Raw genomic sequence first — 21,649 nt, forward strand, 5'->3', positions numbered from 1 at the left:
GTATTGATCTAGTCAATGAATCTTCCTAGTATAAGGAAAATGAGATAGCCTTAGAGTCATTAGGGACTCAAAACTTAAAGACCAGCTATATCTGGAAGACACCTCTGAGAAGCAATCATTCCATAAGGGTTCTAATTACAAGCAACAAAGACACCTACAATAAGCAATTTCAAACTATCAGCCCAGGAGTTAAACCAAGGACAGTGACAAAAACATAAATGAGAAGACATTTAAGTAAGGCATAAACTCAGACGTCCACCCCACCAAGGGTAAATCCTAGGGGAAATGAGATGGAAAAGTCTCATAACCAACCACCTGGATCCCCTGAACTGATAGCACAGGAAGTAACAAAACAGATGAATGAGGCTCTAGAAAAATTCAAAGCAGAAATAATCTCCCAGATATCCACAGAGATGGTGAGAAGAGTGAAAGACATGATTAGAGGATCTAGAACAGAAACAGATAAAAAAATAGATGAGCTCAGAAACATGCTGGAAGCCATGAATACCCACCATAAGAAAGAAATGGAAACCATGATCGCCCAACATAAGAAAGAAATGGAATCCATGAAACAGATTCAAACAGATATTCAGGAGATCAAAAACTCCATTGAAAGTATCCACAGCAGATTAAGGGAATTTGAAGATGGAATATTAGATATAGAAGACAGGATTGCGGTTAGAGACCATGAAAATAGAGATTTCTTAAGAATAGTAAGGGATCACGAGAAATCAATTCAACAACTGCTAGACAATGCAAAGAAGAATAACATAAGACTGATAGGAGTCCATGAAAAAACAGGAGAAAGCACAATTGACATAAAAAAACTGTTCACAGAAGTAATAGTGGAAAACTTCCCAGACAGAGGTAGAGAATTGGACATACAGATAAGTGAGGCATATAGAACTCCAACTAGCCACGATCAAAAAAAATCTACATCTAGACATATAATAGTCAAGATCCCAGAAACCCAACAGAAAAACAAAATCCTACAAGCAGTTAGAGAAAAGAAACAAATCACCTACAAAGGAAAGCCCATCAGAATCACAGCAGACTTCTCAACACAAACCCTCAAATCAAGGAGAGCCTGGAGTGAAGTATTTCAAGCCCTAAAAGAAAATAACTTCCAACCTAGACTGTTGTATCCTGCAAAATTATCTTTCAAAATCGATGGGGAAATTAGATACTTCCACAACAAAGAACACCTGAGAAATTTCATGAACACCAAACCAGCACTACAAGCAATTCTAAACAATATCGTAGAAAAAAACAATGAAGGTCCCAACTCCATGAGGCCCAACAGAGGGAAGCCACCAGGCAAGGTAAGACACTAAAGGGAAAGGGGAAAAAATAAGAAATAAAAGAGCCAACAAAAGTAAAATATCCTGACAAGGATAAATCAATATCTATCAATTATAACCATCAATGTTAATGGCCTCAATTCACTAATCGAAAGAAATAGACTGGCAGAATGGATAAAAAGGAAAATGCAACAATATGTTGTATACAAGAAACACACCTAACTCAAAAAGAAACTCATAGACTGAAAGTAAAAGGATGGAAAACAGTTCTCCATGCAACAGGAACCCAGAAGAAAGCAGGGGTAGCAATCTTATTTGCAGACAAAGTAGATTTCAAATCAAAACTAATTAAGAGAGACAAAGATGGTCACTACATCCTTGTGAAGGGAACAATCCAAGAGGAAGAGATGGTAATCCTAAATATATATGCACCAAATACAAATGCCCCCAACTATACAAAACAAATATTAATAGACATGAAAAACCAAATAAACACTAACACAGTTGTAGTGGGGGACCTCAATACCCCACTATCACAAATAGACAGATCATCTAGACAAAAAGTTAACAAGGAAATTCTAGAACTGAACCAAGCTATTGAACAAATGGACTTAATAGATGTTTACAGAGTGTTCCACCCCACAAAATCGGAATACACATTCTTTTCGGCTGCACACAGGTCATTCTCCAGAATAGACCACATGCTAGCTCATAAGACATATCTAAGTAAATGAATAAGAATTGAAGTTACCCCCTGTATATTATCAGACCATAGTGCAATAAAATTGGAGATCAATAACATAAGAAACCACAAAACCCCAACAAATACATGGAAACTGAATAACACCCTCTTGAACAACCAATGGGTCACAGAAGAATTAAACAGTTTCTACAAGTAAATGAAAATGCCAGTACAACATACAGGAATCTATGGGACACAATGAAAGCAGTTCTATGTGGGAAATTCATAGCAGTGAATGCCCATATTAGGAAGACAGAGAAAACTCAGATAAATCACCTAATGGAGAACCTCAAGCTCCTAGAAAAAGAAGAGCATAACGAATCCAAAGCTCATACAAGAGAGGAAATTATAAAGATTAGGGCAGAAATCAATGCAATGGAGACTAAGAGAATGATACAAAAAATCAATGAATCAAACAATTGGTTTTTTGAAAGAATAAATAAAATCAATAAACCTTTAGCCAACCTTATCAAAAAAAGGAAAGAAAAGGCACAAATACATGCAATTAAGAATGAAAAAGATGAAGTCACAACAGATCCAACAGAAATCCAGAGGATCATCAATACCTACTTCAAGAACCTCTACTCCAATAAAATGGAAAACACAGAAGAAATGGGCAGATTCCTAGATACATATGAATTGCCAAAGTTAAATGAAGAAGATATAGAAATTCTAAACACCCCAATTACAATGAGTGAAATTGAAAAATGTAATAAAATATTTACCAACAAAGAAAAGCCCAGGTCCGGATGGCTTCACTGCTGAATTTTACAAGACATTTAAAGAAGAACTAATGCCATTACTCTTTAAACTCATCAAGGAAATTGAAAGAGAAGCAATACTTCCAAATTCATTCCTGGGAGCAAGTGTTACTTTGATTCCAAAACCAGGGAAAGACCCAACCCCAAAAGAGAACTATAGGCCAATCTCCCTAATGAACATAGATGCAAAAATCCTCAACAAGATACTGGCAAACAGAATACAGAGGGTCATCAAAAAGATCATACACCCTGACCAAGTTGGATTTATCCCAGGGACACAAGCATGGTTCAACATATGTAAATCAATAAATGTAATACACCATATTAACAGAGTCAAGGACAAAAACCATATGATCATCTCAGTAAATGCAGAAAAAGCATTTGACAAAATCCAGCACCCAGTCATGATAAAAACCCTACATAAAATTGGAATAGAAGGTCTTTATCTTAACCTGATTAAGGCTAGCTATGAAAAACCAACAACCAACATTATACTAAATGGTCAAAAACTGAAAACTTTCACACTAAAATCAAGAACAAGACAAGGATGCCCACTATCACCACTCCTGTTCTATAGTTCTGGAAACATTAGCCACAGCAATTAGAAAAGAGAAAGAAATAAAAGGAATAAAGATAGGAAAAGAAGAAGTTAAACTGTCATTATTTGCTGACCATATGATACTTTACATAGAAGACCCAAAAAACCACCAAAAGACTTCTAGACTTAATTGACAGATTCAGTAGAGTAGCTGGATACAAGGTCAACACTCAAAAAACAATAGCCTTCTTGTACACAAATAACAGACTCACTGAGAGAGAAATTAGGGAAACAATTTCTTTTACAATATCATCCAAAAAAATGAAATATCTAGTAATCAATCTAACAAAGGAAGCAAAAGACCTCTACACTGAAAACTACAGCACTCTGAAAAAAGAGATTGAAGAGGATGTAAGAAAATGGAAAGACATCCCTTGGTCCTGGGTAGGAAGAGCCAATATAGTGAAAATGCCCATACTTCCAAAACTACTATATAAATTCAATGTAATGCCAATTGAAATCCCAAAAATATATTTCACAGAACTAGAGAAAACAATCCAAAAATTCATTTGGAACCATAAGAGACCTAGAATAGTTAAAGCAATTCTAAGCAACAGAGACATGGCTGGGGGTATCACAATCCCCAGCTTGAAGCTACACTACAAAGCTACTGTGATAAAATCAGCATGGTACTGGCAAAGGAAGAGACCTGAGGATTAGTGGAACAGATTAGAAGATGCAGAAACAACTCCAGACATGCTCAGCCACCTCATATTTGACAAAGGAACCAACCACCATCATTGGAGGACAGATAGCCTATTTAATAAATGGTGTTGGAAAAACTGGATTTCAACCTACCAAAGATTGAAACTAGACCCATACCTATCACCATGCACTAAACTAAGATCTAAGTGGATTAAAGATATAAATATTAAGACAGAAACACTAAACTTGCTGGAAGATAAGTTGAGTAGAACTCTTGAAGACATTGGCATAGGAAAAGACTTCATGAACAAAACCTCAGCAGCATGGGAACCAGTACAAAGAATCAACAACTGGGATCTCATCTTATTAAAAAGCTTCTGCACTGCAAAAGAAACCACCAACAGCGCTAACAGACGACCTACAATATGGGGAAAGAAATTTAGCAGCTGTACCTCAGACAAAGGACTACTATCTAGAATATATAAAGAATTGAAATAATTCAGACCCCCCCCAAATTCAAAGACCCAATTCAAAAATGGGCATCTGAAGTGAACAGACATTTCTCAGACAAAGAAGTAAAAGCAGCAAACAAATATATGAAAAAATGTTCAACATCACTCGTCATTCGAGAGATGCAGATGAAAACAACACTGAGATTTCACCTCACCCCAGAATGAATGGCTGCTATCAAGAAATCAACAAATAAATGCTGGCGGGGTTGTGGGGAGAAAGGAACCCTTCTGCATTGCTGGTCAGAGTGCAGACTGGTTCAACCACTGTGGAAGTCAGTATGGAGATACCTCAAAGAACTAGTAGTAGAGGTCCCATTTTACCCAGCTATTCCCCTGCTGGGTATCTTCTCAAAAGAATTTAAAAAATCATACCACAGTGATATATGTGCGCCCATGTTCATAGCAGCACAGTTTGTAATAGCTAAAGCTTGGAAGCAGCCCAACTGCCCATCAACTGGAAACTGGATAAAGAAAATGTGGGTTTTTTTAATAAAATGGAGAACTACTCAGCCATAAAGAACGAAAAACTAGAGCCATTTATAGCTTAATGGATGCATATTGAGGCCATACTCTTAAGTGAAATAAATAGGACACACATGTGTAAATACCCGAATAGTTTCACTAGTGTGAGAAACTGATAGTGTAAACAAGGGTTAAATGATTAAAATGAATAATTGATAATTTGAAATAGGAAAAAAGGTCCAAAGACGAAGGAGTGAAGGGAGGGGAAGGGGAAAGGAAAAGAGGGAAAGGAAAAACTATGAGAAAAGAAAAAAAAAATGGAAATGAAATCTATGTAAATAGGGAAAGGCAGAGAGGGTGAAGGGTGCACAGGTAGTGGGGAAAAAAATAAGAACCAAGATATATCATGTACAGGTACAAACACCCAGTGATAAATGTAAACAAATTGTATACCTAAAATGTACCAATAAAAGAACTAAAAAAAATTTTTTTTTCCCTTTGCCTCAATCTTTTAGGACTTTCTCCATTTATTAAAAAATCTTAAAATAATAATAGTTATTGACTCTGTATAACAATGTCTTATAAAATGAGTAAGTGGAAAAACCTATGATTTTCAGTCTGCTTCATTAGTCACTCTCCAACATTGGCCACCATTTCTGATGTGCTTTTCTATTCCTCCTAAACAGGTGTCATTCAATCTAGGATCAATTTAGCATTTATCTTTCTAAAATCCAAGGAGAGCCATTTTCCCTTGAAAACAAAACCCTTACCATTAAATCATACTTTCCATGAAAACTTAAATATAATTTAAATATTGGTTTTATAAATGTAAAGTGGTTTAATAATTCACTAGACAAACAATCTAGAAACCAATATCATATATTACATAGAGGATTGGTCTAGTTACTGTGATGAAAGGCAATAATTTAAAATTTAATCTGCATTTCTAAAATTTTTTGGAAAATCTATTGCTTTCTACAATAGCTTATTGCTGATATTTTAAGCAGTATGGATGTTTCAGAATTACAGAAATTATCTGTATTAACTGGTTTTGCCCCATCCCCTGTTAGGACAGGGAGAACAGATCTTTAAACATTTGGATTCTTCTTTTTGTTTCCAAATCACTTTATTTTTCTTCTGAATTTAACTTCTTTTGCATTTACATTTACTCTAACATTTCAACCAACAAAAACTCACGATGAGGCAAAACAAGATGTCATCCATGTCCTACTTTAGGTGAACAATCAGCAATGGGCACCAATTCCCTAGTTGGACCTGTTTCCTACACTTCACTGGCCTACTTTTGGGGCCATCTCCTTCCTTCCAGTGAGATCTCAAGAGACCTCATGTCTTAGAGATTTGGTTTTTATGATTGGTTTAAGGTTGCAATGCCAAAGGCTTACTCCAAGAAAACAAGCAAATGATAGAACAAATATAAAGAATCTTCAAGCCTAGGCATTGTGAGAGGAGAAGAAGACACCGTCACTTTCTTTCTTTTTTTTTTTTTGGCACCAGGGATTGAAATCGGGTCCTTGCGCTTGCGCAGCAGGCAGCGAAACCACTGAGCTAAATCCCCAGCCCCACAGTCACTTTCTTTAAGCAATTTACAGCCTAAAATGTTTGAGGCATTAGCTAAGACAATATGTGAATGATTATATCTCAAAGGATACTCTGCTAGACTCTGAGAGAGAGAGAGAGAAAGTAGCTGCATTTTGAGAGGTCAAGAAAGGGAATGATCAAATGGAGATTGGAGGATATGAAAGGGTTTCCAGAACAAGGTGAATATTTGAGGCTGAGCTTTATTTAAGGTCCATGATGTTGATAAAGACTCTGGGGAAGGTACTACCATCAAAGGAAAAAGCATTAAAAGAGAGAAAGGAGGTAAATATAGAGCAGAAACCTAGAACAGTGAAGAATCTGAGTTGACTGGATCTGGGAGTCTATTATTTAGAGCCCTAAACATCAGGCTGAAGAGACTGGGCTCTATTGAGTAGGCAATGGGAAATCACTGAACGGTGCAGAGCAAAGCCCATCAGAGGTGTGAGGGGGGTAGGTGGGAAGAGGTAGACTGAGGTTGAGAGAAGGACCAGTAATAGGAAACTATGCCTGAGCTAGGAGCACAAACCTATAATCCCAAATGCTCAAGAGACTGAGGCAGGAGGATCACAAATCAGAGACCAGCATAGACAACTTAGTGAGAACTTGTCTCAAAATAAAAAATAATTTAAAAAAAGACTGGGAATGTAATTCAGTGCTAGAGCATCCCCTGAGTTTGATCCCCAATACTGACAAAAACCAGGCCTCCATGTAGGTTCCCAAACTGAACCAGCTACATACATTTCACAACATCCAAAGGGTGAAGAGTAGAACTGATTTAAAGAAAAGATGAGGCCTCCAAATTCATTATTTTCTTTTAATATTAATCAGTTCCTCTACTTGGAAAGATCAGTAGGTTCAAAATTTCATCTGTCAAACAGCTTACATATTTCAAAGTAAGAATTTCCTGTTCATGTGAAGATGATGTGTTTCCAAAGTCTGTGTTTAGCTAAAAGACTAAGGAAGTTCAAATGTGTCATATCTGGGGCAGTAGCTGAGGGAAGGAATGTCATTTAAAGGGTGAGTGATGCTAGGGATGATTTCAGTGTCTATGCAGATAAAAAGTTTACAGCTTTGTGGATAATATAAAATTTTCTTTCAAAAAAAAGAAAAATATATATGTATATAATGCAATTCCTTAAAAAGTAAAGTCTCAGTGAAATTCAGATGCATACACGAGATGGATAAATCTTGAGGATATTATGCTAAACAAAAGAAGACACAAAAAGACAAATATTATATGATTCCACTTATCTGAGGATCCAAGAGTCATCAAATTCAGAGAGAAAGAAGGTAGATGGAGGCACCAAGAGCTGAAGGAAAGAGGAAGGGAGAGTTACTGTTGAATGAAAACAGATTGCAGTTTGGAACAATGAAAAGTTCTAGGAAAGGTTGAGGGTATGGCCCAGTGGTAGAGTGCTTGCCTAGCATGTGCAAGGAATACCCTGGATTCTATCCTCAACACTGCCAAAGGGGGAAAAAGTTAAAAATAAAGTCCTGGAGATGGATGGTGTCCATGGCTGAAGAATACAAGTGTTCTTAATGTAACTGAATTGTGCATGCAAAAAGGGTTAAAACAGTAAATGTTAGGTATAGTTTACTAATTTTTAGAGAGTAAATTGATGCTATATATCCTAGTGCTTCTACCTGAAGGTTGGCATTTCTATATATAGGCTCTAAGAGGGTGAAAATGTTGCTTGTTGAGTGGGGAATCATAGGAAAGGGCTTGGGTGCCAGCAGGGAGACTATTTAGCCTAATGTTCTTTTTCCCCCTGGTGCTGGGCATTGAACCCAGGGCCTTGTGCATGCTGGGTAAGTGCTCTACTACTGAGCTGTACCTCTGGCCCCTGGCTTAATGTTCTTACAATATTAGCATCAGCCAGTTTGGGCACTCTTGCTCAAGATAATGCAGCGACCAAAGTTATTCTTCAAAGCATTATTAATCAGAGTCAGAAAGCATGATGAACACATCAATAGCTATCAGAAAGAATGATTAAATCTAAAATATTCACTGCACAGAGCAGAAGAACAAAGACACTAGTGAGTATTTCTACAGGATCAAAGTCTATAGGTTTAAAATGAAATTTTCCAGCTTCAACCTAATATTCATTGCCCCTGGTATAAATGCTTTGATGTCACAATGACAGTAGAAAGCCAACTAATAACACTATTTATCTTTTCAAGTTGTCATTTCATGTGGGACCAAAATATACTATCAGAGAAGCAAAGAAACTAGTATGAAGTGGAAGAAGACAATAAGAAGACAATAAGAAAAAATTAAAAAGAAATACTGAGAAAAAATGAGACTCATAAAGAAGGAAGACAATACTGAAATAATATTATGAGAGGGAAGAATTCTACTGGGAGTTTTGCAAGATGGAGCACTAACATGCCCCAAGGCAAACATCTATAAAAGCTGCAAGAAATATTTTTGTAACAGAACCAAATCATGCTAGGAAAACAGGAAACTGAATGCCAGAGCTGTAGCCTGAGCTCATCCTTGCTGGATGGGGGTTGGGGTTTAATGCTCATGTAGACACAAGACCTCATGTGGGGTGAAGGGCAGTGTTGGAACTAAAATATATAAGCAGAAAATTTGGCCATAGGTTAGAAAAGCTCCTGGTTTTCCCGGTATTATAAAGACAAAACCATGTGAGGAAACAGATACATCTGAGAGGCAGGGGATTGTCACAAAATAAGCAGTCTTGTTGACATAAGTTCATGACAGAAAGTAATGGAATAAGCAAATAATAATTTTTGTATGAGCCATAGTCCATTGGCCCAAGATATGAGAGGATTAGACCAAAGAACGAGTAATTAGAATGGGACTTTAAAAAGTGACTGCTGAGAAAAGCTTCCAGATGATTAAAGCTATAACAGAAGTAATTAAAACACAGAAGGAGCAATGGAGAAAGATAAGGCTGCTCCAAATGATGATATTGATGGTAATATTAGACAGCACTGACCACATGCTAAGCACCCTTATAAATGGTTTGCAATTACTATATTAACACATGCAATTCTCACAACAACACAATTATTAGTGTATTATGACATAGTACTCTTTTCCCATGTCACAGATGAAATAATGTGTGCCCAGAGTAGTTAAATAACTTACCCAGGTCACAAATCTAACAAGTGACAGAGCTGACATTTGCACAAGGGCATTCTTTTTCTAGAGTATGGTGAGGGGAGGGTAATGGGAAGAAAACCAGTAAGATACATTATATACAGGTCAAATTCCCTATGATGAATACAATCATTATATATATCTAAAATGTACCAATAAAAAAAGAACTGTATAAACTGACTTAATTTTTATTTCCAAATGACATTTGAAATTTCATAAAGATTTCAAAATTTGAAAATACAGAAATTTTAAAGAAATTTAATTGTGAAGAAAACTTGCCAATGAGTTAAATAGCAGGTTAGACACAGCTGAAGAGGGAAATAGTAGAATTAAGAAAAAAAAAATCCAAGAATGTAGCACAGAAAGAAATGGAAAAAATGAAAGCAATAGTAAGAAATATAGAGAATAAAAAGAGAAGATTTATATTTCTAAAGGAAGTCTCAGACATAAAGAATAGAAAGAACAATAAGGGGGCTATATTACAAATATGATTCATAAATTTCCAGAATTGGTAAAAGACATGAATATTTGAAGAGCACAGGGTAAATAAGATAAATCACACATTTAGCAAAACTATTTCATAAAACAAAGAGAAAATATCGAGTAAAAGCAAAAGGAAAGGAAGAGATTCCCCACCAATGATCACTTAGACTGAAAACACATGTCTCAATAGCAACCACAGACTCCAGAATACTCTCAGTTATCTAGAAGACAACACTTGCAGATTCCTGAGGGAAAATATTGTCAACTTAAAATTCTATGAACAGGGAGAATTGTTCTAATAAAACTTGCTTTATGTAGTAAAGGGAAGAAAGGAGAAGGAAAGAATAGAAATGGTATGGTAACTAGGAAATAGGTCATAATGTGGTAGAAATAATTCTAAATGTACTTGTAGTCACAGTAAAGGTTGGGTGTAACTCATCAGTCAAATGTTTATCATTAGCTATTTCATAGACGACTTCTAAAACATATGGCACAGAAGACTGGCATTACAGAGATAGAAAAAGATGGACAAGACTTGCATTTCCAACAGGACACAGAACTAGGTTTTATAAAAAAAATCTCTCTATTGGGAGTGGTGGCACAGGCCTGTTATCTCAGCCCACAGGAGGATGAGGCAGGAGGGTTATCAAGAGTTTACGGCCAGCTTAAACCACATAGCAAGACTGTATCCCCAAAAAACAAAAAGCAAAACATACTTATTTGCCATTTCTACTTCTTCATCTGAGAAGTATTTATCTCAGATGCCCATTTTTGGATTGGGTCTTTAAATTGGAGGGGGCTGATTTTTTTCAGTTCTTTATATGTTCTAGATATTAGTCTTCTGTCTGAGAAACAACTGGTTAAAATGTTTTCCCACTCTGTGGGTTGTCTTTTGACTCTGTTGGTGGTTTCTCTTGCTGTGCAAAAGCTTTTTAATAAGATGAGATCCCAGTTGTTGATTCTTTGTAGTATTTCCCATGTGGTCAGGGGTTTGTTCATGAAGTTTTTGCCTACTCCTATGTCCTTAAGCATTCTATCTATTCTCTCTTACAACAGATTTAGGGTTTCTGTTTTAATATTTAGATCTCTGATTCATTTTGATTTTAGTTTAGTCCATGGTGAGAGGCATGGGTCTAGTTTTAGTCTTTGGCATGTAAAAAGCCAGTTTTTCCAGCACCATTTATTAAAGAGGCTAACTTTCCTCCATTGAGGGTGTTTGGCCCCTTTGTCAAAGATAAAGTGGCTGAGTGTGTTAAGAGTTGTTTTTGCAGCTTCTAATCTGTTCCACTGATCCTCCGGTCTGTTCTTTTTTTTTTTTTTTTTGCCAGTATCCTGCTGTTTTAATCACAATAGCTCTGTAGTACAGCGGACCCTTGACTTACAAACTCGATCGGTTCCTGAGGTCTGGTCGTAACTCAAGTTGGTTGTAAGTCAATACAGCTGAGATCTGGGTGTTTACCTGGGTACACAATATAGATAACAAGAGGAAGATGAATCTTCCATTAGCCTAATTAATTCAAGTTGTTTGTATGTCAGGCTGTCCGTAACTTCAGGGTCCACTGTGTAATTTCAAGTCAGGGATTATGGTGCCCCCTGCCTTGCCTTTGTTGCCCAGAATTTTTTTTTTTTTTTTTTTTGCCTCTTCTGATTCTGATTTTTTAGGCCTCTTCTGATTCCAAATGAATTTTAGGAATGATTTCTCTAGTTCTGTGAGGTATGCTAATGGTATTTTGATTGGGATTGCATTAAACATATTTAAAAATTTTGGGAGTATGGCCATTTTTACTATGTTGGCCATTTTTACCATGAGCAAGAGATATCTTTCCAAATGGCAAATAATACATGAAAAAAATGTTTAACATCACTGATCATTTAAGAGATGCAAATTTTAAAAATGCTGAAATTCCGACTGACTCCAGAAAGAATGACTATTATCAAGAATTCAACAAACAACAAATGCTGGTGAGGCTGTGGGGAAAAAGGAACACTTCTCCACTGTTGGTGGGAGTGTAGTCTGGTGCAATCTGTGCGGCAATTCCTCAAAAAACTAGGATTAGAAGTCCCATTTGACCCAGCTATTCCCCTGCTTGGGTATCTTCCCCAAAGAATTAAAAGCTTCATACCACAGCAATATATGTGTGTCTATGTTTACAGAAGCACAGTTTGTAATAGTTTAATCTTGGAAACAACATCATCTACTCATCTACTGATGAGTGGATAAAAAAGATGTGGGTTTTTTTTAATATAAGGGAGTACTATTCACCCACAAAGAAGGATAAACTTGTGACATTTCTAGGTAAATGGATGCACTTTGAAACCATACTCTTAAGTGAAATAAATCAAATACATATGTGTAAATATCACATTGTCTCTCTGGTGTGAGAAACTGAAAGTGTAAATAAGGGTTAAAATGTATAATAGATATTGTGAAATGAGACATTGTTCAAAATTATACCAAGTGTGAGATACTTTGCTAATAATTAAAATGTTTTATGTAAAAAAGATATAGTATTATTAGGAAATGAACAAGAGATAGATTAGCAAATGAAAATATATTCTTTTTGGTACTGGGGATCGAACTCAGTTCCTTGCGCTTGCAAGGCAGGCGACGGAACCACTGAGCTAAATCCCCGGCCCAAAAATATATTCTTTTAAGATCATGATACACAGTGTATTTACCATAGTTATTCTCTAATTATTTTTGTTACGAAAAATTATTTTTTCATAGAATGGATTTTATATTTTCTTTATTAATATTTACTTATATTACATTAAAATAAAAGTAAAAAGTTTCAATAACCCCAAATCAAAATTATTCCTCTGTCATCCCCCAAACATCTGGATCTAGATTAACTACACAAGGACACTTTAAAATACTTTGTTAAACTCACAAAAAATTAGCTGGAATCCTTAAGAGGCAGAAAAAGAAAGGAGAAATCCAAAATCATAGTGATAGATTAGTATGAACACAGAAACATACTGTTCTAGATCACAGATCAGCAAACTACAGCCTGGGAGCCAAATCCAGCCCCACTTCCTGTTTTTGTAGTTTGATTGGAACATAGCCAGGCCCTTGTGTTTCTGTATTGCCTATGGCTCCTTTTCTCCTATGACACCAGAGTAGCTGTGCCAGAGATCACAGGTCATACGATCCTCAAAAGTGGAAACATTTACTTGCAGGTAGCCCTTTAGAGAAAAGTTTGCCCACCGTGTTGCAGTAGAGGTCCCCAAAGCACAGAGAAGAATGACTGTCAGGGTGGCACAGGGTAAGGTTCAGGAAGAGAGGAAGTGTAGAAAGTGAAGAAGATGAATTAAGTCTCCCCAGAGAAGCTGGCACACTAAAAGTGACTCACTGTCTGTAAAAAGGTGAGTTGGGGCGAAGGGACAGGAGAGGACATCTGCTGGCTGGGACCCTCTTTCAATAGGGAGTTATCCTCAGGTTGGCATCCATTTACTCGACCTCACTTCTGGCCATGTCCACTATCATCCAGCCCTGCTGATTCCCAAATCTGCATCTGCTGGCACTTTTGTGGCACCATTCAGCTGCATTCTAACGGTGGTGTTACCAGCGTCTTCTTGTTTCTGTTTACTTTTTTCATTCACTATAGTTAGTGGTCAAACCTATTCCCAGAAAACAATTTTGATGATGTTAATGCTCTGGCTAAAAAGTTGTATATGTTCAGAGGGATCTGTCTCTAACCCCAGCAAATTTGGGTGCTTCAGATTAAAATAAAATATTAATGTTTCATTTACTAATGTGTTTGGATCTGCTTTATATCAGAATGAGAACACTAAGAACTGATTTTTTAAATCAGTTAATATATATTCAAACTTCCTTATATTGGAAAATGGCCTTATTCTTTTTTGTTTGTTTGTTTTGTTTAGAATAATGAGTTTATTCCCTTACTTTGGCCTGAAAAAAGAAAGAAAAGTGTTGCTTCATTATTACCCCAATTGAATAAATACATTTTGCATACTTAATTTAAAATATTTGTAAGTCTAGTTATCTTAAACCAAACTTGGGGCATTTCTCTACCAGCATCTTAAAGTTTTTTTAAAAAAATATATCGGTACATTTAAGGTACAATATAATGACATTCATCATTGGAAATTTGCATCTTTACATTATTCATCTTGGTTCTTTTTCTTCCCCCATTCCCCTGCCCTCCCTTCAACCCCTCCACCCCTCCCTATCTACAAAGAATTTGTTTCCGTTTTTTCTTTTTCTCATGTTAATTCCATTCCCTTCTTTCCTTTCCCCTAACACTTCCCCTTCCCCTTTACCCCTTTTCTTCCTATTTCACATTATCTATTATACTTTTTAGTTCTTATTTACACGTTCAGTTTCTCACACTAGAGAAACTATTCAGTATTTACATATGTGTGTCCTGTTTATTTCACTTAAGAGTATCACCTCAATGTGCATCCATTTAGCTATAAATGTCTCTAGTTTCTCATTCTTTATGGCTGAGTAGTACTCCATTTTATTTTTAAAAAACACATTTTCTTTACCCAGTCTCCAGTTGGTGGGCAACTGGGTTGTTTCCAAGATTTAGCTATCATGAATTGTGCTGCTATGAACATGGGTGGACATATATCACTGTGGTATGATTCTTTTAATTCTTTTGGGAAGATACCCAGCAGGGGAATAACTGGGTCAAATGGGACTTCCAGTCCTAGTTCTTTGAGGTATCTCCATCCTGATTTCCACAGTGGTTGCACTAGTCTACACTCCCACCAGCAGTGGAGCAGTGTCCCTCTTTCCCCACAGCTCCACCAGCATTTGTTATTCTTGAGAGATATGTGTTCTTCCCCAGGCATTTGTTCACAGGAAATTTGGGACAGAAGGATCTGGAGTCTGACCACTGTTGACTTAATGCTGGAAAACAGATTAAAAATTAACAGGCTTGCAGACAAAAATGGTACATATTTATGGTGCACAACATGATGTTTTTATATAGGCATATATTGGGGAAGGACTAAATCAAAGTGATTAATAGATCCATTACTTCACATACATATCTTTTTTGTGGTGAGAACATTTAAAATCTACTTTCTTAGGAATTTTCAACCACATAATACATTGTTGTTAAATGAAGAACTATTTCTCATTACTAGCTTCTACTAGGTATTTGGTGGGCACAAGGTCAACCTTTGTTAGAAGGGGATAGAACACTCCCTTCCCTCCCTGTCATAATTCCTTTTTCATGTTCTCTGTTCTCTAAGCTTTCATAATCTTGTTACTAGATACAGGCTTGTCATAGCTCTTATTGAGTGGAAATAAGCAAAGTCCTCTTTTCCATGCTTGGGGCAAATCTTAGAGAGAGAATAGCAACTGCCTAAGTGAAGCCAAGGATGAAAGGCCATGTGAGATCTGCAGAGCTGTGGGACTGTGGTTGGAGCCACATGCTGGTCTCAGATGACAAGCTTCAACCGGGACTCATTTGTGCAGGCAATCACAACACTTGTAGCAGCAAATGTAGGGTGGCACTTATGCAAACAATGTATATATAAAAAGGAAATGAGGCTTTATTTCATTGTCACTAACTAGAAAGATATTTAGTGAACTACCACATAGTGGGATAGAAGGTTCTGTAGACTAGACCTGGGTAACAGTGGTTTAAAGGTTACAGTGCTCCTGGAAGATTCATAAATGCTTCACTATTGAAGGCAATTTAACATCTACTTTGGGTAGTAGGAAATATCTTGGGAGGCCAAGAGACATTCCCAGCACTTCTTGAAACACAACATTATGCATGCCTGTCTTGCAAGCACAAGATCCTTAGTTTGATCCCTATTACTGGAAAAATAAAACAAAACAAAACATTATGAAATGTTCAATTCTGTTTCCTGGTAAACCTCCAAAGAGTTGCTACTACTTGACTTGTGGTTATATCTCATCATTTTCTATAGATATTCAATATAGTTCTAGTTACTTCGACAATAGAAGGAGGGCCAGTCTGGAAAACCCTGAGACTAACAGGCACTCCAGTTAGGGGCTCAGAAGTCTGGTTGCGTTGGCTTAAATTCAGGCTTTTATTAGCTTTGTATTCGTGGCAAGATAAGTCACCTTCCTAAGGCATGGGTTCCTCCATTATAAAATACAGCTAACAAGAGTGTGTTTCTCACAGTATTGTTGTGTGTAATTAAGAACACCCCCTTTTCTATGCTTGGAGCAAATCTTAGAGAGGAACAGCAACTGCCTAAGTGATTTGGGGGTGACTTTTAGTGACAGCTACCATGATTTACATGTGGGGGTAGAGATGAATATGAAGAGTATGTTACACATCAAACTAATAAAAGACAGAAAGGGTTTGAGTTTCAATAACTGGAGCGAACAGAAACTAAGATATGTGGCATATATAGATCCAAGCAGGGTTAGGGCGTGACAGATGACTGGCAGAACTCCATGCAGGTGGTGAAGATATGTATTACAGGAACTGCAGGTTTTGGTCCAAGAAGGCATGCTGTGGGTCCTGGAGTACCAAAGGCAGAAAACCCATTACCAAGGAAATACAAAGAAATAACCAGAGACAGGACATTGTGCCACCCAGGGTGGCCTAATGGCAACAAGGGTATCAGTCTCTAAGGTGCTTCTTTATAATCCTGGACTTAGAATCAGAATTACGGAATTAAATGTATCTTTCAACCCTCAGGGAGCAGTGGAACATCGAATCTATCCTGTTCTTGTCATAATTTTTAAAATCTACACCTACAATAATTCTTTTTGCAATAACAAGTACATGTATTTTTTTTTTCTTTTCTTTCTGCAACAGTATTTGGATATTTTTTTCACTGCTTAACCTGATTCATGTGGTATTTAAAAACATGTTTGTTTGGTTGCTCATAGATTCTAGAAAAGCATTAAGTGTATGGTTTGTGATTCAGAACACTCATTTGGACAAGAAAGGAGTCAGCCAAGTCATCACACCTTTAGGTGCAGGAGAGTCATGCATGCTTTCATTTGCATATCCACTTACTCAAGGTTGGCTTTGTAGACAGACCTATCTCTCCTACTTGAAGGGAGCTTTGCAAGAGGGAAAAGCATGAATAAGTTCTGTCTTCCTTTTTTAAATGATAAGGATAGGACTCCACTGACCCCCATTTCCACATCACCCCCTACCTGATATATTCTGATTACAGTGGTATCTTCGTTCATACACTTCATTCATTCCACAATTCTGGAAAAGATGACCATATTCGTGTTTGAGTGAGAAAGATGGCTGCTTGTGGTCATCACCTGATGCAGAATTCCCAAACAAAAACAAAATTTTGCCAAATGCTTCTGTTTGCAAACCAAATTGTTTGCAAACAAAAAGTCTGTGAACCTAGGTACCACTGTATTTGTAAGTAGTTCCCTCATGCCTAGTCTTCTACCACCACTTTCATCTGACCTCATAACCTGCACTCACATTAATCTTCCAGAGGACTGACTTTGTTTCTATGCCAATAAATATTTAAATATTAAATCTCTTCAGCTATCTACATGATAAAGTTGAAAAACCTTGAGCTGTCATTCAAAGCTTCTGTCTAGAGGAAGGGGTTGGGTGGGAGATTAGCAGAAGAGAAACTTACAGACATGATGGAGACTCTGGTCTAGATTGTGAAGCATTATAGGACACAAGACAGCACAGAGTGAAGGAACATTTAAATAGTGTGCCCCCTCTTTTGTCACAGGGGATGGCCAAGGGGGTGATCATGGGCAGCAGGCTGCAGGGGTAAAACATCTGCCGGTGTGAACACTGGGCTCTCAGATATTTGTTGTCTTGCTTACTATGAGGATCTCATCATCACCCAGAAATAAGTGCTACTGCCTTGTAAAGCCACCGAACAAGTCGCATCATATAGCATGGGCATCCGTGATGAATGTTTGGGTTCTAGGTCCCAATAATCTTAATGCATGACTTTCTCTCTACAACTTTCTCTCTGTGCCTGCACCACAGGATAGTTATGCACTTTCCCTTCTCTACCTCGGTGTAGAGGATGAAGACGTTTTCCATTTCTCCATGTGGAGCACTGTTGGATTGAGTTACTGTGAATCACAGATTTGGACTCTGTAAGTGGAAAGGACATCAAGTTTTCTAGAAAAACAAAAATAAAGACATTCTGAGGCTTCCACTGGTCTCATAAGCCGTACTGGCATAACAATATAAGTCAGAAAATGATCTCTTGAAATAATTGGGAATTTGTTCCCCAAATAGGAGGGAACTGATTTATGTAGATGTGAGTTCATATCAGGCTATGTTGGGGTTTTTTTAGGAGTGATTTATTTGTACTACCCAGTAAAGCCGTATTTCATTTTAGTAAGTCTAAAACTGAATTATTTGAAATATTCTTGTTATTTTCTGATATTTCAATAATAACAAGGCATTTTGGCAGTATATTGTTTTAAGTATATTGTGAAGGTAAGCATTTCAGATTAACACAATATTTATAAAATGTGTAAAGGAATGAATGCACACTGGTTTTAAAATTATTTGTAAATATTAGGAATTTTAAGCATATGTGGTGCTAAGTAACATTGACATATTGAGAACACGTGCTAAATAGAAGGAAAATAACCAAAGTACTCATTCACTACACTCACATACAAGATAATAAATTCTTGGAGAAAAAAGATATTTGATTAAATTAGCAAGGTCTACAGGGATATTAGAAACATGTATTTAGTAAAAATAGGGTGACTATAGGTAACAAAAATATATTATATGCCTCAAAGAAACTAGAAGAAAGGATTTTGAATGTTTTTATCACAAAGAAATGATGACTGATTAAGAAGACAGATATGCTGGCCCTGACTTGAACATTACACAATATACACATGTATTGAAACATCATATGGTAACCCATAATCATGTATACTTTTTATATGTTATTTGAAAATAACAAAAACTGCACATAGGGCAAAATGGCTAATGTTGAAAAATTTTCAAATAATCAAATCTTCTTGACAGAATGTAGGCATCCAAATCTGATCAAGAAAAATTGGATGTGGCAGAAATAATGGCCACAAAGGAAACTCATAAGGGCAGATGTTATAATTGGTTAAATTTGACATGGACAAAACAACTTCTAATAAATTAAATTTAATTGCGAAATTTAAACAGAAAAAGGATTAATGCCATTGAAGATAACTTCAATACAATGTAAATAAAAATCATAAAAACTAGAAAGCAGCAAACCAAACAGCAATGTGTGTTTAGATGTGTGCCTTATTCAGGTTAAGCAATGAAAAAAATTATACCCAAAAACTGTTGAAGGTAGAAAAGAAAAGGAATACACACATTTATTAGTGCAAAAGGAAACATTATTGTAGATGTAGATCTAAAAATATGTGACAAGAACAGGATAGGTTTGATGTCCTATTCCTCCCTGGGGGTTGAAAGATACACTTGATTCTACAAGGACTCGAGGAGCTTTTAACTTCTAATGCTATAATCCGGTCATGTATTGAGGTCAAAGTGAAATGTTCGCTTTTCCTAAATGCTTAGTATCTAAATTCACTGTTCCTAAATGCTTAGCATCTAAATTCTTGGGAATTTCCTCCTCAGGATCTCTCTAGTAATCTATCACGTGTTCATCTTCAAATGTATCAGCAAGTATACAGATATTTTTCCAAATAAATCAATCAGATGTCAGAAACAGTAGAATTCAAAACCCAGGTTTTTTCTTTTTTGGTTGAATTTCATCATTTCTGAGATGTGGTTGAGGTATTAAAAATGTCTATGTTTTAGATTTTTCTCACAACTTGTGCAGGAAGATTATTGATCTTAAAAACTTTCCAATTTTTCTCAAGTTTCTTTAAAAATGTCTTTTACTTTCAAATGGGTTTCATATTTTACCTCTGTGTCTTGCACTAAAAATCAAGCAGAGCTATAGAGATGATGGAGCTGTTTTAATGAGCACAATGTCAAACCTGAGGATATATGAGTCCAATAAAAAGATAACCAAATCCATGCAAGTTATACAAAGCCCTGCCTTTTCTATGATTTGTATAACTATTAGAACCACACAAATGATATAACTTTGGACAGTGAAAAGTGAACTGAGCTCTTTAACAGGAGAGCAAGACATTTTATAATCAGCTCCTTCTTAGTGTAGAAATCACTTATGAAAAACAGCACTCAGCAAATAAGGTGATGCTTGAAAGCAACTGAATGTTCCCTTCCTTCCTACTTGCTGGAGAGAGCAGAACTTGTAGTTGAAAGGATTGGTTTCAGAGATGGAGGGATTATCTACAGAAGGCAAGACACTGTGGTCGGTGTATTACTGGAGCTAAAAAAAAAAGACCAGTATATCATGGCATCCACAGTAGCAAGCAATGAAACCCACTTTAAATCTACTTTAAGTAGGAAAGCAATTTTTAAAATGGTGCTAATTAGTTTCTAGAATTTCTGGAAAATCCAGGGTCAGTGTTTGAGGCTGTCCATTCAGGAAAGATACTCAATGCTCACTAGAAGTCTGCTCTCTTGGAATCCATTGCTACACTGCCAGTCCTGCACACTTTTGCAACTAACTGGAGTACTAGATACTGTAAGCTATGCAACTATTCTCTCCTAAAGCTGAAAGCCTCCATTGCCCCTATTGTCAGCGAATGGATTCTTGATTTCTTATGTAGATCTTTTATGAAATCTGAGGTAAGTGCCTCTGATAGGCCGATAACATATCAGAAGAGACTAGGGTAATTGAGTTTCTAAATCCAGGAGATGGATGCATAATGTTGGACATTTACTACTCCTCATGGCAAGGGTGTAGCTAGGTAGCCATAAAGCATGGTAAATATCTTCTATCAGCAGTATGGTTTCAGTGAAGGAAGTAGATCATGGATAGATCTTGATAGATACAATGCTTCAAGTGGGAGAAAAGAGTGCATCACGACTAATTCCTAGATTTCACATTTGCCAGATGTGGTAGATGAGGGTGTCATATTAGAAATAGAGCAGGTTTGAGGAAGGAGCATGTTTAGTGTGAATCTGGTTAAAAGGCATTAATCTTAGTCTTCAGCTTTTCCACAGATTTGAAATTATTTCTAAGTAAAAAGTTTTTAAAAGCTGTGCAAAAGTGAAGAACCAAAAGAATTTAAGAAAAAAGTGATAAATAGAAACTATAGACAAAGAAGATTCAACATGGCATACTGAGTCCATAGGAAAAGATACAAAGGGAACATGACAAAGTTAAAAACTATAATTGAGTAACAATTCCTGGAATAAAGTTTAATTTATATTATGAAGGGGAACACTCTTTACTGAATATACTGACCAAGAATGATCAACATGAATAAGAAGTCCAGTAAAACTACTATATTAAAAAAGGTAGCAAAGGGCCGGGGGATTTAGCTCAGTGGCACTGCGCCTGCCTCACAAACACAAGGTCCTGAGTTTGATTCCTGGTAGCCAAAAAAAAAAAGGTGGCAAGAAAT

General features: G+C 36.5%; 2 protein-coding genes across 4 annotated transcripts in view; one reads left to right on the top strand and one right to left on the bottom strand.

Annotated features, from left to right (window-relative positions):
• The window catches only part of Upp2 (uridine phosphorylase 2), a 55,935-nt gene extending 43,724 nt beyond the window's left edge, over positions 1-12,211 (top strand). For all 3 annotated transcript variants that reach the window (XM_013076313.3, XM_013076315.3, XM_004835913.4), the window contains one exon: positions 8,802-12,211. In XM_013076313.3, coding sequence (XP_012931767.2) covers positions 8,802-8,858 — 57 coding nt within the window. In that variant the 3' untranslated portion in view covers positions 8,859-12,211. The remainder of the gene's footprint in view (positions 1-8,801) is intronic.
• Positions 1-21,649, bottom strand: part of Ccdc148 (coiled-coil domain containing 148) — a 392,699-nt gene that overhangs the window by 26,308 nt on the left and 344,742 nt on the right. The window lies entirely within an intron of this gene.

Source organism: Heterocephalus glaber, unplaced genomic scaffold (genome assembly GCF_053883595.1).
Source record: "Heterocephalus glaber isolate CG9 unplaced genomic scaffold, H.glaber_assembly_v1.0 deba00000347, whole genome shotgun sequence".
Taxonomy (NCBI): Eukaryota; Metazoa; Chordata; class Mammalia; order Rodentia; family Bathyergidae; genus Heterocephalus; species Heterocephalus glaber.